Source organism: Natrix helvetica, assembly GCF_964273705.1.
Source record: "Natrix helvetica genome assembly, chromosome: 9".
Classification (NCBI taxonomy): domain Eukaryota; kingdom Metazoa; phylum Chordata; class Lepidosauria; order Squamata; family Natricidae; genus Natrix; species Natrix helvetica.
Genome location: NC_138560.1, coordinates 9214990 through 9232684, shown reverse-complemented (window position 1 = coordinate 9232684; position 17695 = coordinate 9214990). Strand labels below are relative to the sequence as shown.

The following is a 17695-nucleotide window of genomic DNA, read 5'->3' as shown; positions in this document are numbered from 1 at the left end:
AACGGAGATGAGCACCGCCCCCTCGAGTCAGGAACGACTACCACATATGTGCGAGGGGAAGCTTTACCTGTCTCTGATGCTGTTTCCTTATCAGAGCCTTCCAAAGGCTCTGAAGCCGGCCCACAGACTCTCCCTTCATCTCCTCTTCGTCTGACTCTGCAGCTGGCTCTGCTGGCAGCCGACGGGCCACCACACTTGTCCTAGGAGAGCGTGGCTTATGGGCGGCAGGTAGAAATTGTAAGCCACGTGACAGCAGCACCTTTTCCTCCCCTGGTTTGCTCTCTGCAGTGCTGTCCGGATGATGGCGTGAAGGTTCACCTCCGGCCCTGTGACCTACGCACCGTCAACAAGCTCTTTGAACAGGGACATTACTCCTCCGTGGTGAGTGTGGAGAAAAGCATGATGTGCAAGACCCGGAGTGCAGGAGCTACTCGTGACCTCCATTGAGCTTTCTCTCTCTCTGCAGCACAGCTTCAATGAGGACATAGTGGGAGTCCTATTGGGACAAACAGAGGAAGAACAGGTCACCTTCACTGCAAAGGAACTCTATATTGAGGTACTCACCTCTCCTCACCTGTTGGTGGTGGAAGATGGTCTCTCGAATTCATTTAGTTGACATGAGGATAAAAGTGAGCATGTATGCATAGAGCAGGGGTCGGCAACCTTAAACACTCAAAGAGCCACAAAGGTCCTAACCGGAAGCGTCCCCCCCTCCCCCCCCGTGTTTAATTTTGGAGCTGACCGGAAGTCCAGTTCCCACACCATAGAGTCTCCTCCTAGTGCAGCATCCTTTTTCCTTTGCTGATTGGAAGTCCAGTTCCCCTACCATAGAGTCTCCTCCTAGTATGGCATCCTTTTTCCTTTGCTGATTGGAAGTCCAGTTCCCCCACCATAGAGTCTCCTCCTAGTGCGGCATCTTTTTTCCTTTGCTGATTGGAAGTCCAGTTCCCCCACCATAGAGTCTCCTCCTAGTGCAGCATCCTTTTTCCTTTGCTGATTGGAAGTCCAGTTCACCGACCATAGAGTCTCCTCCTAGTGAGGCATCCTTTGCTGATTGGAAGTCCAGTTCCCACACCATAGAGTCTCCTAGTGTGGCATCCTTTTTCCTCTACCTGTCCTAACCGAAAGCCCTATCAATTGTGGAGCCAACCCATGACAGGGAGCCGCAGCAGAGGGATGAAAGAGCCACATGCAGCCCCAGAGCCGTGGGTTGCTGACCCCTGCCATAGAGTTATCTGTTCCTTCTTAGCCTCTCCTACCTTCTCTCCTATAGTTCTGTATAACCTCTGTCAGGGTTAGGCAAACTTCCAGGTTAGAACAAACCTGCATTTCAGGTTTGGAAGTCAGTATCCTGGGTTTGCAAGTTTTTGTCCTGAGTTTGGAATAGAGTTCTTGGTTTGTTCTGCTGAATGGGAACTGCTCCCTGTCTACGTAGCCTTCTGAAGAGCTCTTGGTCTTGTCTTTCCAGCTGATGGGAAAGTATTTCAGTTGGTTTGATGCTCTGGACGTAAAGCACTGGACCCGCAACAGCTCCCTTCCCAAGTGAGTACTCGGAACCAAAAATAAGGAGAGTCTTTTCCAAAATCATATTGGGCGATACGGAATCTATCAGACAGGGCCTATTGGAAACAGAGAGGCCCTTCGTTACCCCATGAAATGAATTCGGTGCACCAAATTAATTGCGGTCCCCAAACCTTTCCGGCTCTGCGGACTGGGGAGGGACGGGGATGGTGGTATTCAGCTGGTTCACACTGGTTCAGGCGAACGGGTTGTTAAACACCCCCTCCCCCGTCACACACACACACACACAACTCCGCTATCACAGTGGATTCTCTGCGCTGCAATGGAGAAATGGGCAACGGAGTGCTTTCTCTCCTCCTTCCTTTGTGCCGGCTGCTCCGTTGCCCATTTCTCCATTGCATCATCCCCACAATTATATGATCACATTCGAGGCATTTGGCAACTGGTTGCAGTGTCCCTCGCTCACCCAAACGTGCTTTGTTTCTTGCCATTTTCCAGAAAAAAAAATGTCCATTAGATAAGCTGGATTTGGACTTGCGACCCTGGTGACCCGTTTAAAAACTGTCATAATAATGGATCATAAAATTGAGTCCGGTCACATGGACTTACGATTGCAGTAACCTATCATGACCAAAATTCCAGCCTCGGTTGCGGTTGTGAGTTGAGGACTGCCTGTATTTGCCGTGGCTGATTTTATGTCCCGTTCTTCTCTTCCCTTTCGTTTCAAATGTTTAGATTTGTCTCCCTAACTCGTCTTTTCATTAAAAGTGCAAGTAAAGAACCCAAAGGGGAAATAAAAAAAGAACAAAGCCCGAGTGCAAGAGAAAAAAAAAAGTTCTATTTTCAGTGTGAATCTTGCATTTTCCAGGCTACAATTAAGCAAGTCCTCTTGAGCAAGATTCCTGAAACCTTTCACCTCTTGCTCACCTGTAACTCTCCTCAGTTCCAGTCAGCTTGATCCACAATGAGGGATAGGAAGGACAACAGTTGGGTGTTCTAGTGCAACTCTTACCTGTTTGAGAGGGGGGAAAACCATGTTGGATAGCCTCTGCAGCTTCTGATGGTTTCCTGTTTTCTCTCCCCCCCCCCCACTTCTTTTGATAGTGGTATGCTTCCCAACGCAGTTCTGCCTCCTTCCTCTGACCACATCTATGCCCAGTGGAGGCAGCCACAAGAGATCAGCTCAGCTCACAACAGTCATCTGAGTTCTGCTGGCCCTGAAAACATAGGTAAGGCTTTGATGGAAAGGCCTCAAGGCTCAGGCCTTTTCCCTTTGCTTCCAGACACCTTCAGACCCACCGTTGCTAAAGGGGGCTTTCTTCTCACCCCACATCTCCCCAATACATAGACACTTCCTTCTTTTGAGCCAGATTTCTGTTCAAATACTGCAGGGGTGTCAAACTGGATTTCTTCCAGGGCCGGATCAGCATTGTAGTTCTCCTCCGCAAGCCGCCAAAGGGATGGGGAAGCAGGGAGCGGGGAGGGAGATGGACGGACACCTCCTGCAGCACCCTGCCAACCAAAATGGGGCGCTGGGGGATGGCTTCCCCTCGCGCCTCGATTTTGGCCTCTGTGGCATCCAGCTACACTCTGCCGGCCAAAACCAGGCCACCTGTAGGCCCCGCGTGGCCCGTTTTTGGCCTCCCGCAGCGCTCTGCCAGCCAAAAACAAGCTGCTCAGAGGCCACGTTTTGGCTGGCAGAGGCACCGTGGGCCAGTCCTTTGACATTTCCAGGTCTGCCCCATGGGCCAGATTTAAGCACCCTGCAGCCCAGATCCAGCCCAGGGACCTTGAGTTGGACACTCCTGTAATACTGTCTATAGCAGCCTTCTACAGTGCAGCCCTCTCCAAAATATTTATTGTTTGCTAAATTTATTTGCTGCCTATCTCTCCGCGGGACTACTCTAGTTTGACAAGTCCAAATAATTGAAAGGAAGAAAATGGAAGGAGTGTGTAAACAGGAGTAAAATAATAGAACCATGAAATAAATAATGAAAAAGGATGCAATGAGGATACATCAAGATGATAACCCAAAAGACGGTTGGGTGGAGAGCGCTGCACGAGGGGTGGTGATGGGGTGGGGGGAGTCTGCCATCAATCAAGGAACCACCTCCACCTTGGAACTGCTCCATTTGGTCATCAGGCCAACCAGCAGAGACGCTGGATTAGAAACTCCATCTTTCCACCCAGCACAACCAATCAGAAGTAATAGTCATAGTTTTACTTGATTGCCGTTGCACCTCGTACAACAAAATTGAGTGTCATCTTCAGTGTACATTATAATTATAAAAATAAAAACACGAACGCACATCCTTCACATTCTACACAATTGAATTGGAAACCTCTGATATTGCATTAATATTGCACTACACAGAAGAATTCAATATAGTTAACTGCCCTGGGACAGAAGCTGTTTTTCAGCCTATTTGTCCTTGTTTTTATTGCCCTGTACCGTCTGCCAGATGATAATAGTTCAAAAAAAAAAAAAGGGCACCCAGGATGAGATGGATCTTTAAGAATGTTTTGAACTTTCTTAAGGCAGCGGGAGCTATAAAGCTCTTCCAAAGAGGGGAAAGAGCAAGCAATGATCCTCTGAGCAATGATGTTAACCCTCTAGAGCACTGTCCTATCTGCCACTGTGCAGAGTTGCTGCAGAATTACAGAGTTATTCACAGAGTTAATCTGTGAAGAGTGTGAGTGTTACCATCTGGCATATTAAAAGGGCAGAAAGCTGGTCTTTCTGATTTTACCAGGAGATATTCTGGCGTTCTTTCTGTGGCATAAAGATGCTGTCACCTTTTGAGGATCTCCTGTGCTCTGAGGAAATGGTAGAGCGATTGTAATGAATGGAGATAAAGGGACACGTTGCCTCAGTGGTTAAGACGCTGAGTTTGTTGATCAGAAAGGTCAGCAGTTTGGCGGTTTGAATCCTTAGTGCCGCATAACGGAGTGAGCTCCCGTTACTTGTCCCAGCTTCTGCCAACCTAGCAGTTCGAAAGCATGTGAAAATGCAAGTAGAAAAATAGGGACCATCTTCGGTGGGAAGCTTACAGCGTTCCGTGCACCTTCGGTGTTTAGTCATGCCGGCCACATGACCACGGAGACGTCTTCGGAGAGTGCTGGCTTTTCGGCTGTGAAACGGAGATGAGCAACGCCCCCTAGAGCTGGGAACGACTAGCACACATGTGCGAGGGGAACCTTTGCCTTTTAGGGACCGGAGATCAAAAGCCAATGTTTTTCTTTCTCTCCTTGCAGCTGGGAAAGATGCAGAGCATGTTCCTCCGCAGCAGCTGTTGGCGGACCCTGAGGATAAGAGGCAGTGCGCTCTCTGTCTTCAGTTTGGAGATGCTCCTTCCAAGGTAAAAGTGGGCCTGCCGGGGGTCATCCCAAAGTCCTCGGCTCTTGGAATGGCCAACCTCAGGATACCCTACAAGACCTGAACTGTAGATCAGTGATTCTCAATGTTGATGGAGATTCTCAGTCCTCCAAGTCATGGTTGTCCCACAGGAGCTTTTTTCAAGAGGCAAATGGACTCCCTTTGTTTTTCTCTGAGGAGGTTTTGCTTCTCCTCCAAGGAGCTTCTTCAGCTCTGACTCATTCTTCACCCGTTCCCCAAACAGTCAGAGCTGAAGCAGCTTCTTGGAGGAGAAGCAAAACGTCTTCAAAAGAAGAACCAGAAAGTCCAGTTGCCTGTTGAAAAAAACCCACATTTGGGACGGTGATTCTCATGTATTCTTCACTTTTTCTGGCCACGAACCCCTCGAGACTTAACTCAGGATTTAAACGATAACATTTATTCAGGTCTTTGCCTCCCCCCCCCCCCCCCGGTGATGGCATCGTGCCCCCCCCTCCTCCCAGAGTCCACAGACCACAGGTTGAGAATCACTAGTGTAGATGAACTGCCTCAAATCACCCCTCCCACCACTGGTAATATGCCATAGCATGCCAGCTCTGAACCTGAAGATCGTCATTGTTGGAAGGAACCACTCTCATATTAGCGTCCCTTGAACTCCACAAAGAGCATTTGGAATTTAAAAATAAAACAGGTGATGGGGTACCGTTTGGTTTGCTGCTACAGACAAATGGTCTGTTGAACAAGCCGTAATGCCCAGATTTACACATACACGTAGACCAGGGGTGTTCAAAGTTGGCAACTTTAAGACTTGTGGACTTCAACTCCCAGAATTCCCCAGCCAGCTCTGCTGGCTTGGGAATTCTGGGAGTTGAAGTCCACAAGTCTTAAAGTTGCCAACTTTGGACACCCCTGACGTAGACCTTGACTAACCACCACAGTTGAGCCCAACATTTCTTTCTAAGCGTGACAGTCATTAATTGAATGTTGCCCCATTCTGCGACCTTTCTTGGCACGGTTGGTAAGTGAATCACTGCATTTGTTGAGTTAGTAACCCAATGGTTAAATGAATCTGGTTTCCCCTTTGACGTTGCTTGTCTAAAAAGGGGGGTCACATGACCCCAGGGGACTACAACTGTCATAAATATGAACCAGTTGCCAAGCATCCGAATTTTGATCATGTGACCATCGGTAGGCTGCCATGGCAGTGGTGGAACTCAATTTTTTAAACTACGGGCTTGATGGGCGTGGCAGGGGAAGGATACTGCAAAATCTCCAATCCCTCCTCACTCTGGGGCCAGCCAGAGGTGGTATTTGCCGGTTCTCCCAACTACTTCAAAATTTCTGCTACCGGTTCTCCAGAACCTGTTAGAACCTGCTGAATTTCACCCCTGGGCAATGGTCCTAAGTATGAGAAACGGTCATAAGTCATTTTTCTCAGTGTGGTTATACTTTGAACGGACTTTACAAGTTAGGGGTGTCAAACTCGATTTCATTGAGGGCCATATCAGGGTTGTGTTTGACCTCAGGCGGGGGGGGGAGGATTGGGGGCGTGGCCAGTTCAACATCACTTGTGTTGGGGGCGCCTGTGGTGGCCCAAGTGCTCTGCCAGCGAAAACAGAGCTCTGTTTTCACTGGCAGAGGCACCGTGGGGCGGTCCTTCACTGTTTCCAGGGCAGCCCCACCGGCCAGATCTAAGCACCCCGTGGGCCGACTCTGGCCCGCGGGCCTCGAGTTTGACACCCCTGTTATAAGTTGAGTGCTAACAGTAATGCTAGGCAATCAACCACGATAGGATTCACAAACCGTACTAAATCAGAACCAAACACGCATCCCCTCTCCTCCAAATCCCTTCTCTCTAGGACGCAGGGAGGCTGCTGTACATTGGCCAAAACGAATGGACTCATGTCAACTGCGCCATCTGGTCAGCGGAGGTCTTTGAGGAGAATGATGGCTCCTTGAAGAACGTACATGCTGCTGTGGCTCGGGGCCGGCAGATGGTGAGTTTGGGTCATTCCTGCTCCTCCCCTCTCTGCTCTCCCCTCTTATTTGAAGGGGGAGCAAGAACGGGCCCTCTCCAGGGGAAGCACACCTTGAAAACATGGTTGGCTTTATTACAGATCACTTTTATCCGGGCATTCTGGCACATTTTGTACAGGATGTCAGTGTTATAATGTGAATTCTTGCGCCAGAGATGGGAGTGGTGGCCTCAAAACCAGAATTGTTATTAATATGATGAATACAACTATAAATATGTGGGTTATGATTGTTCAAAAATAACTGTACCCAGATCACACACACTGTTCCATGGAATTTGAATGTTATATACTGTATTTTTCGGACTATAAGACACGCCTTTTTGTCTCCAAAAAGAGAGTGAAAATATCTGTGCGTCTTATTGACCAAATATGGCCGAAGCCCCACCGGCTATTTTTTGGTCTCTGCATGTCCTGTTTTCAAGCCTTTTTTCGGCCTGCTTTTGATACTTTTTCAGCCTGTTTTTGAGGCTTTTTTGACTCATTTTTAGGCTTTTTTGGCTTTTTTGGGCCATTTTTGAGGCTTTGGGGGGCTGAAAAGGCCTAAAAATGGGTAGAAAAATGGCTGGAAAAGGGCCGAAACAAGGCCCCCCAAAAGGGCTGAATCTCTCTCTCTCTCTCTCTCTCTCTCTCTATCTATCTATCTATCATCTATCTATCTATCTATCTCTATCTCACTCTATCTCTTCCGGCTCTAGCGCTGTGAGCACTGTCAACGCACCGGGGCCACGGTCGGCTGCTGCCTCTCTGCCTGTCTCAGTAATTACCACTTCATGTGTGCCCGCCTCTGCCATTGTACTTTCCAGGAGGACAAAAAAGTTTTCTGCCAGAAGCACGTTGACCTCCTGGATGGAACGGTAAAAGGGGAATTGGGGGGGAGAAGAGGGTGTTGGAGAATTGCCAGAGGGAGGAGTGGACAATGCAGGAGTTTCCATTAATGCTGGGATGAAAAAAGTCACGGCTGGGAGAATTTCATGGCTCCTGGCTTTTGAAAGCCGGAGGAGTGAGCTGGGCTTTCTATAGGTGTGCAATCTGCAAAGAATGCAGCCTGTGTGTGTTTGTGTGTGTACACATCTTCCGGTGGCACAATTATGGATAAGCAGCGTGTGAAGCTGTCAATTCTGTGCCTGCCCTCTAGGAGATTGTCGCTGAAGATGGGTTTGATGTCCTACGGCGGGTCTACGTCGACTTTGAGGGAATCAGCTTCAAGAGGAAATTCATGGTGGGCCTGGAGCCGGATACCATCCACATGATGATAGGTACTTGAGGGGAGGCGAACGAATGAGCAATGGTGGGCTAAGGAAGCATTGGGATCCAGGGTAGACGAGTAGATGACATCTCCCATAAGGTGGAGGTTCTTGTGGTGGACGTGGGAATGAATTTAAGGGCTGGGAGGTAAAAGAGGAGCTGATGTGAAAATGTCTCTGCAGCCCTCAGGTTCATGCCTCCTGCTCTGACAGTGCTCATCCTCAGATTGCGTGGAGACAAAATGGGGCCATACCTGAGAGCATTGCATGGCGAAGGAGGTGCCATGTGCTTCCAAAAGAACAGCTGCCACTCCCTAGTAGTACTTTTTTTTTCCCCACATGGAAATGAAAAGGGAGCAGTTTATGGACACTGGTTCACATCACTGGAATTCGAATTAAACCTGATCTTGGTGGCTTCTGTGGCTTTATATATATATATGGGAAGGTCTAGATGACAATATTAAAGAAAATGTTTCCTCCAAGTGCTGCATCGACAGCTACCTTGGTGTCTAGGTGAGCCCTGGTGGCGCAGTGGTTAGGATGCAGTATTGCAGGCATACTCTGCTCACTGCCAGGAGTTCAATCTTGACCGGCTCAAGGTTGACTCTGCCTTCCATCCTTCCGAGGTTGGTAAAACGAGGACCCAGATTGTTGGGGGGAAAGAAGCTGACCGTGTAAACCGCTTAGAGCCGGGATGGCAAACCTATGGCACGCATGCCAAAAGTGGCATGCAGAGCCATCTCTCCAGGCAGGCTAGCAGTGCCCTTCTGGGTTCTGGTGGGCATATGCGCGCTGGCCAGGTGGTCTTTGCATGCACAGGAGCACTGGAACCCGGAAGAGGAGCTCCCTGGTGCGCATGCACACACTGGGAAACTGAGCTTCTGGTTTCTGGCATGTGCACTGGCCAGCTGGTCTTTGCGCGTGCATGCGCTCCAGAAATCGGGAGACCAGCTTCCCAGTGAGTGCATGCACGCCGTGGAGCTGCTCTTCTGGTTTCCAATTCCCCCCCCCCCCCACCTGCATGCACTCCCGTTTTGGCACTCGATGCTGAAAAGTTTCGCCAACACTGGCTTAGAGAGGGCTGTAAAACACTGTGAAGCGGTATATAAGTCTTAAGTGCTACTACTACTAGTAGTATCTAGAGAAGAACAGAAGAGAATTTCTTCTCTGGAGCCAACCTTCCTCAATGATGAAATGGCATTCTGAAGGTGCTCCGTATTGTTTCGGGATAAAATATTCTCATTTGGGCTTTTAAAACGACTCTATTTTTTTAGCAAAGAGCATGCTTGAGTCCCTTTTGATTTTACTTCTAAGCGGTTTGGCACTTTTTAATATTTCACCCATTTTTAAATTTGTCGTCTCTCCTGAAATCTCTTTTTAGATCGTAATAGTCTCACAAACAGAACAGCCCCTAAATATTGTAAATAAACGAATAGATCCCTTTAAATACCTGCCTGGCGTTATACCCCCTTCACCCCCCTGCTTTCAGTTCTCGGCTACCCAGAATTATTTTGCAGGTGGATTTTGTTTCATCTTTGTGGGTGGGGGATTAAATTCAGGTTGCTAGTTGGGAATGCGAGGGGGAGGAGGGATTGGTGGGCCCCTATTGCATATGGGGAGAGGCTAACTCAACCTCCGTCTTGGCATCTTTGGATAAGGCTGGGATGCTCCCCGGCCTTCACCCGCCCTTGAGAGTCTCTCCCAATACGTGCAGGCAGTGTTGAGTAGCATGACAGGGGGCTCGGACTCTGTTGAAGACTGCTTCCTATGTTCTTTTTGCAGGAAGGGCTGTAGCTCAGTGGTAGAGCAGCTGATTTGCATGCAGAAAGTCCCAAGTTCAGTCCCATCAAATCTCCAGGTAGGGCTGGGAAAGTCCCCTGCCTGACACCTTGGAGAGCACCTGCCAATCAGAATAGACGAGACTTAGCTCGAGAAACGAGTGGTCTGACTCCCCCACCAGGCAGCTGCTTTCTCTCTTCATATTGGCCCCACAGCATTTTACCACTATGGGTAGTCTGAGGTAGAAAGCCCACCCCCATTTATTTCCATGGGCCACCACCCACCGGGGCATTCTTGGGGGCGAGCCCCACGGAAAACCAGAGACTCCCGCAGTAGAATTTCACAGGGACTTTTGCCCAGTTGGTGAAGCGTGTCGGATCTTCTCCTGCGAGCCTTGACGGCTTCCCAAATCTTGTCTTTGCTGCCAGGCTCCATGAAGATTGATAGTTTGGGGATGCTGACGGACTTGTCCGAATGCGAGGGGCGGCTTTTACCTGTCGGCTACCAGTGAGTATCCACTTCTGAGTTGTTGTAGTGTCACGTTCCATTCTTTAGTGAGATCCTAAAGAGAGCCAGAGGGAGGCGGTGGCTCAGTGGCTAACACGCTGAGCTTGTCGATCAGAAAGGTCGGCAGTTTGAATCCCTAGCGCCGCGTAGCGGAGTGAACTCCCGTTCCTTGTCCCAGCTTCTGCCAACCTAGCAGTTCGAAAGCGTGTAAAAATGCAAGTAGAAAAATAGGAACCACCGTTGGTGGGAAAGTAACAGCGTTCCATGTACTTTTGGTGTTTAGTCATGCTGGCCACATCGCAGAGACGTCTTCGGACAGCGCTGGCTTTTCGGCTTTGAAACAGAGATGAACTCCGCCCCCTAGAGTTGGGAACAACTAGCACATACTGTATGTGCGAGGGGAACCTTTACCTTTAGAGAGCCAGAATTTTGCAATAGTGGCAAATATATGTAGCTCAGGTGTAGGATGAGGGCAAAGGTTCATTTTCCGAGCTTGTGAGCTTGTTTCCACACGTTTCGTTACCAGGCTAGGTAACATCTGGAGTTTAGGAGATGTCTTAAACTCAAGATGTTTTACCTCAGCCAGAATTTTGACGCTGGGTTGCAGGCACATGCAAATCCTGTGGTCACATCACTGTGTTTTAGGACAGTTTTGCCAAAAACTACCATTTAACTTGGCTTCCTTAACAACTGCAGGTTCGTTTAACGACTGCCGCAACAAACATCCTAAAATCAGGTCGGTCACCTGACCAATCCCTTTTATGACCACGATGGGTATACTCCATTATGGTCATAAATCGAGGATGACCTGTATAGGAAATGTGTTAGCTAAAGATGCTGCTTCTTCTTCATCCAGCCTCTGAAAAGCTCCCTGAATGGCCACATTAGTTAGAATGCTGTGAGTTGTAACCATACACTTCTAGAGCAGTGTTTCTCAACCTTGGCGACTTTAAGTCCTGTGGACTTCAACTCCCAGAATTCCCCAGCCAGCTGGCTGGGGAATTCTGGGAGTTGAAGTCCACAGGACTTAAAGTCGCCAAGGTTGAGAAACACTGCTCTAGAGGGTACCAGATTGAGAAAAGGGTGAATATCCTTCTAGACACGGAAGGGCACATCTCTGGTAGCGTTTGATGAGATTTTTTTTTTATAAGACAAAGTTTTTTTTTTAAAAAAAAAAAAATCTGCCCCTTCCAGTTTTGTGGCATGTTGGAGATCCTTATTTTTTTCTAAAGCACTTTAAGCTTGTCTTAGAACTTAAAACGATCTTAAGGCTCGATTACCACGTTTAATAATTTTGCAGGACCTTTAAAAATTATTTTCTCTAACAGAAGCAAGAATAGGGGGAATACTAGTGTATACACTTTGTGATAATAAAAGAAATAGCAAGATACAACGTGGAATAATTGAATGGCGATGGACTGTAATCTAATATAAATATGTATTGCTAGAAATATATGAGCAGACTGAACGTAATAATTATGATTAATTTCATGAGTTCTGTTTGTATTAGAATGTGTGACGCCCGGGTGCCTCACTGTTCACGCATCGATTTGATATAGTTTTTTAAAAAATAAAAAACTGGGGGGGGGGATTATTTTCTTTCTCTCCTGATGACAGGAAACCTTGCTACGAAATTTCAGCAGTAACAAAAATGTTTCCCTGAAAATAAGTCAGGATCTTATTTTCGTTTGACACCCCCCCCACGCCCGAAATAAGCACTTGGCCTTATTTTTGGGAGGTCTTATTATTTTGGAGGTGCCAGGAGGTGGCGAGCGAGGTCTTATTTTAGCGCATGCACTCAAAGGCCCAATTGGGCTTATAATGCACGGAGGTCTTATCTTTAGGGAAACAGGGTAGTATTTAGGGATTGTTAGCGGGTGTTTGTGTGTGTCACAGGTTGCCCACTTCTCTAGCAGAAAGGTGCCTGATTCCTAGGCCGCCTGCTGGTTAGAGGAATAAGGTACAGAGATCCTTTGCTTCCTTCTGAACATATCCCCGTCAGATGTTCCAGGTTATATTGGAGCACAGTGGATGCCCGTAAGCGGTGCGGATATACATGCCGGGTCATGGAATATCGGCCAAAGCTGAGCCAAGAAGAGCCGGATGCCTCAGGAATGCAGGAAGAGAACCACACCATTGTGCACAGTCCTGCTGCCCCTCTGGGTAAGTCCGGTTTGAGTCTTTTTTTCCGAGACTTTTTTCTTTTGCATTTTACTTTTCCATCTCATGCAGAAATGTGACAGAGGATTTTCTGCACCCCTTAATGTCCTCCTTAATGAGGGGGGGGGGAACAGAGGGTCGCAGTCAGCTCAACAAACTCATTGGATAGTTCTGCAGACCTTCTACCTCCTAGAGTTCTCCAACCTGGGAACTTCTAAGGTGTCTTATTGGACTGTCCCTTCTCATCCTCCTTATGTTGTGGCCCGCCAGCGGCCAGCAAAGCTGACAACAGATTCGGACAGTGGGGAGGTTGGGGAGGATCATGGGCCAGTCCTGGAGTCTGGGGGAGGCTCTGATGAGGGCTCTGTGTCGGAGGCAGAGAGGGGGCCAGAGCAGTATGCCAGTTATCAGAGTCAGACCTCAGAGAGGCAGACGAACAGCTGGAGCCTGTTCCCAGTGTGCAGAGATGAAGGGAACAGCTAAAGAACAGGGGTTGACTTGGGCGTAAGGCCACGGGTGGATGATGAATGGCCCCTCCCAGAGGAAATAAAAGAGGAGCAAAAAGGGAGTGGAGTTTGCAGAAGACAATTAGTTCGCTTAATTGGTTTGCAGATAATCAGCCTGTCAGCTCTCCAAGCCAGAGAAGGTCTGTGACTGTAAATCCTCCCTCGAAAGACTTTGCTGGATGTGAATGAGCAGAATTCACAGTCAATTAATACAAGGGGTTTTTGTCGGGACCAGGAATTTGATTCATGTTCCACTGCTTCTGGCTTCTTCTTCTGACATGTTCTCTGTTTTCAGACCCTAACCTCAGAGACAAGCCACTTCAGGAGGCCCCTTCTCCTGTTCCACCACTGGAGCGCCACTCTCCAGCCCAGAACCCAGGACCTCTGCCACCTCCAGAGCCTGCTGTCTCCAAGCCTAAACCTCTCACTGGAGCTCGCATCAAAGTGCCCAACTACTCCCCCACCCGCCGGCCCCTAGGCGGGGTGTCGTCCCGCCCGTTGCCATCTCCCGGTGAGTACTTGGCAGTCCACATCCATAGCGTGTGGGTCACGCATTTAAAAATCAAGGGTTGGCTCTTGAACCAACTCCTGGGACAAACCAATTCACCAAGAAGTAGCCTAGCAGTGGTGGGGTCTCTTTTTCTTTTTTAGTTTTCTGATTGAGCCACAATGACTTGGGTTTATTTTATTGTATTAGACCAGGGGTCACCAACCTTTTGGGCCTCATGGGACCACTACATTCATTATTTTAAATCCCACAGACTACTAATATGATTTTGTAAAAAGATAAATAATATTTAGTGCATTATAAAAATGCAGATAATTTTTCTGCGGACCATCAAAATTTCCTCGCAGACCACTAATGGTCCACGGACCACCGGTTGGTGACCGCTGTGTTAGACTACAATCCAGGGTTGATTGCATGTGAAACACAACGCTAGGCTCATCTCCAACTGTAGGAGAAGGGATGGCAGAACCTGGAGGTGGAGTGAAAAGGGGGATCAGCCTAGAATCCCTACGTAGCTGTAAGAGAACTAAGCCCAACCCTTTGCTGTTGAGCAGTGGTGAAATTCAGGTTTTTTTTTACTACTGGTTCTATGGGCGTGGCTTGGTGGGTGTGGCAGGGGAAGGATACTGCAAAATCTCCATTCCCACATTCCCAGCCCACTCTGGGGCCAGTCAGAGGCGGTATTTGCCGGTTCTCCGAACTACTCAAAATTTCTGCTATCGGTTCTCCAGAACCTTCTGGATTTCACTTCTGCTGTTGACCCTTTTCTAACTCTAAGCAGTGTCACACAGGCGCCTTGTAAATACTACTATAAATGTCCCCACTGGGATGGGATGATAGGTTGGGGGTTTGTACCCACAGCACATTCCTGACCAGGAGAGACCCCAGCAGCCAATGCATGTTCGCTCTTCTTAAAACCTCCTTTTTTTTTTCTCTTTCCCTCCCCTTTTCTGCAGGAAGCGCATCATCCATGTCCCATCATATCTTGACTGTGGGTGACCCAGACTTCCCTCCTCCGCGCCGCACGCAACGCCTCAGCCCCATGTCACCTAGCAGCAACCCCCGCCCCCGCCGGTCCCTTCTCCCACCCCAGGCCCCTGCTAGCAGGACTAGCCCCCCCAGCACCTCTCTCAGGGCAATGCCACCCCTCCCAGACTACCCCACGGCTGGGAATGGCTTCAGACATCCTTCTACCTCAGCCGGGTGTGACGAGCAGCGGCCCGTAGCTACCTCACCCCCACCCTCTTCCCCCCCTGTGCCGCCAGAGCTGGCCTTTGAGCTCAATGTCTCCGACTTGGAATTTGACGACAGCCTTCTGGATGAGCCTTTCCAGGAAGAAGAGTTGGGAGGGCCACGGACATGTCCCCCTTCACCCAACCTGGGCCTGCCCCAGTTAGATGGGCTGGGCGACGGCGAGAGTGAGGAGGAAGGAGAGGCCGGCTGCTACTTCCGCTTCCCGCGTACAGTGGTGACCCGAGACCCACCTCTGCCGCCTTACCCGCTGGATCTCCCGCTGCCCCATATCCACCAGCTGGATGGCATAGACGATGGCACTGACAGTGAGGCGGACGCGACAGGAGGACACCCTTCCACCAAGGGCAAGCAGCCCGAGCCCAGGGTCGAGCGAGAGCTGGCCGGCCCCACTCCAGCTCCAGAGGACTTGCCCTCGGACATTGTGGACTTTGTGCTGAAGAATATGGATGCCCCTGAGAGCAAGGCCAGCCCGCCTTCTTGCCTCAGCCCGATGCCACTGCCACTGGCACCGCCTACCTCTGCCAGCCTCAACGGCACTGAGTCAGCCCATCCCAGCCCTGCTCCGGATCCAGCTCCGACCTTAACCCTCGGTTGTGCCCAAGTGCCCCCCACCCCTGAAGTGACGACAGTGCTGGGACCCGAGGCACAAAAGCCCAATTCCAGAATCATTCTGGTGAACAAGCTGGCCCAGGTGTGCATGGCAGTTCAAGGCGAGGAAAGCCCATTGGCCACTCAAGACGGGGAACAGGCTTTCAAAGCAAACCCCACACCGCTGTCCGCTGCTCCCAACCTTGGCACGGTCATTCTGCGGGCACCTCTGGGCCTGGCTCCTAACCCCTTGCCCACCTGGACGATCCGGGGCCCAGTACTTAGCATGGTACCCATGATGAACGTCGTGGGCACCACATCTCAGGCTGTTGGCGGTGGGCAGTTGGCACTGAGTACCCCAGCTCTGGTGACGCCTTCCCTAGGACTCCCGCAGACTTGTCTTCTTCAACCTGTCGCCATGAATTCTGGTGTGCTTAGTATTCCTGGCTTGGTGTCTTTGCCCGGCCCTCGCCCAGCCATCCGGGTCAAGAGAGTTTCCACCTTTGTCGGAAATGTGCCCGTCAAGAAGATAAAAGTGGACGGAGTTAATGACAAGGAGCCCCCTCCTCCTGTATCCCCAATAGTTACTCCTGATCACTTGGCAAATAATTGCATTTCCGGCAGTACAATAGGCCCTGGGTAAGTATAGGCATCTTAGCTATTCCTTTTCTCTTCCTCCCATGTTAATTACGTACTGTGTTTCCACAAAAATACAACCTACCCCAAAAGTAAGTCCTAGCTTGATTTTTACATATGTGCCCAAGGTAGCCCTACACCCAAAATAAGCCCTAATTAAGACCCCACCCGCTCTAGGGTGCACGGGTAAAAAAATAAGCTAGCGTGGGGATGGGAAGCTGCCCTTCTACTTGCCTTCAGACAGTTGCAGCCAGGCCTCGCACACCCCCGACACCTGCCTTGCTGGCGCATTTCTTCTGAAGCTGGCAAGACTTTCCTAAAGGCTTCTGCAGCCGATCACAGCACTCCGGATCAATCTGGAGTTCTGTGATCGGATGCAGAGGCCTTCCGGAAAGCTTTACCAGCCGCAGAAAAGTTCCTCAAGGCCTCTGACAGCAAAAGGAGACTGGCAGTGATGCGCGCGATTAGTCAGTGGGCGATATCCTCCACCACCACCGTCCTCGAAAATAAGACCTGGTGCCTTGGCAACTATTAAGACTTGTGGACTTCAACTCGCAACTGGCTGGGGAATTCTGGGAGTTGAAGTCCCCAAATCTTAAAACATGCCTGTGAACATCCCTGGTTTAAACACTATCATTTTAATATAGATGCAAGAATGTTGGATATATATATATATATTTGCAGTTCCATCTAAAGTTATCCCCATTCTAACACCAGATTTCCATACATATGGGTTTTTTTTGGGGGGGGGGATATTAAGTATTCTGCCACCATCCCAAAATAACACCAGAGAGAGCCATTCTGCACATAATAATCTTGAGGTTTGGTGGTTCTCAAGGTGGAGATGGATGGAGAAAACATGGATTCAGAAATAGGTACCAGTGAATAATGCCCATCCTACCAGCTTGGAGTCTTTTCTGGTTTCTTCCTTGTTTTGTAGCTCCAGTTCTATGGAATGAGAATAAATCGGTAGCTTTGTAGGATTAAAAAAAAAGTCCTAGTGTGAGAAATCTGGTGATTGGGGGGCAGATTCCACCAGAGTCATGGTGGCGCTGTGGTTAGAATGCAATATTGCAGGCTAACTCTGCCCACTGCCAGGAGTTCAATCCTGACCGGCTCAGCCTTCTATCTTTCAAAGGTTGGTAATATGAGGAGCCAGATTGTTGGGGGCAATAGGCTGACTCTGTAAACCACTTAAGAGAGGGCTGTAAAGCAGTATGAAGCGGTATATAAGTCTAAGTGCTATTGCTATTAGCTTTTACACTCAGCTGGTTTGCGGGCGTAGTTTATCTCAATCCAAAAGGCAGCTAACTGCACAAATAACATTAAAAGATAAGAACAGGATGAAAATACAAAGAGTAGCTTAGTCTTAATTGTAGGTGCTTTCCTCGGCAGAGGTGAGGTTGCTGTTCAGCTCTATGCTTTCTTGATGATTTGGGAATCTAGAACATTTTCAGTCCAACTTGACACTCGTGGCGTCAAAGTAGCTTTTATTGACCTGGTGGGTCACTTCTGTTCTTGGGGCAGGGCAGCAGCAGCAGGGACGAATGGAAACATAAGAGCTCATCCTGGATTGCTTGGAGATTTTCATTCATGGTGTC

At 49.2% G+C, this 17695-nt stretch overlaps 1 protein-coding gene across 5 annotated transcripts in view; it reads left to right on the top strand.

The window, feature by feature from the left end:
- The window catches only part of KMT2B (lysine methyltransferase 2B), a 74518-nt gene that overhangs the window by 47377 nt on the left and 9446 nt on the right, over nt 1-17695 (top strand). For all 5 annotated transcript variants that reach the window (XM_081962111.1, XM_081962109.1, XM_081962110.1 and 2 more), the window contains 12 exons: nt 289-381; nt 467-556; nt 1469-1542; nt 2626-2750; nt 4777-4880; nt 6736-6873; nt 7608-7766; nt 8048-8168; nt 10364-10442; nt 12445-12605; nt 13404-13619; nt 14573-16097. In XM_081962111.1, coding sequence (XP_081818237.1) covers nt 289-381; nt 467-556; nt 1469-1542; nt 2626-2750; nt 4777-4880; nt 6736-6873; nt 7608-7766; nt 8048-8168; nt 10364-10442; nt 12445-12605; nt 13404-13619; nt 14573-16097 — 2885 coding nt within the window. The remainder of the gene's footprint in view (nt 1-288; nt 382-466; nt 557-1468; nt 1543-2625; nt 2751-4776; nt 4881-6735; nt 6874-7607; nt 7767-8047; nt 8169-10363; nt 10443-12444; nt 12606-13403; nt 13620-14572; nt 16098-17695) is intronic.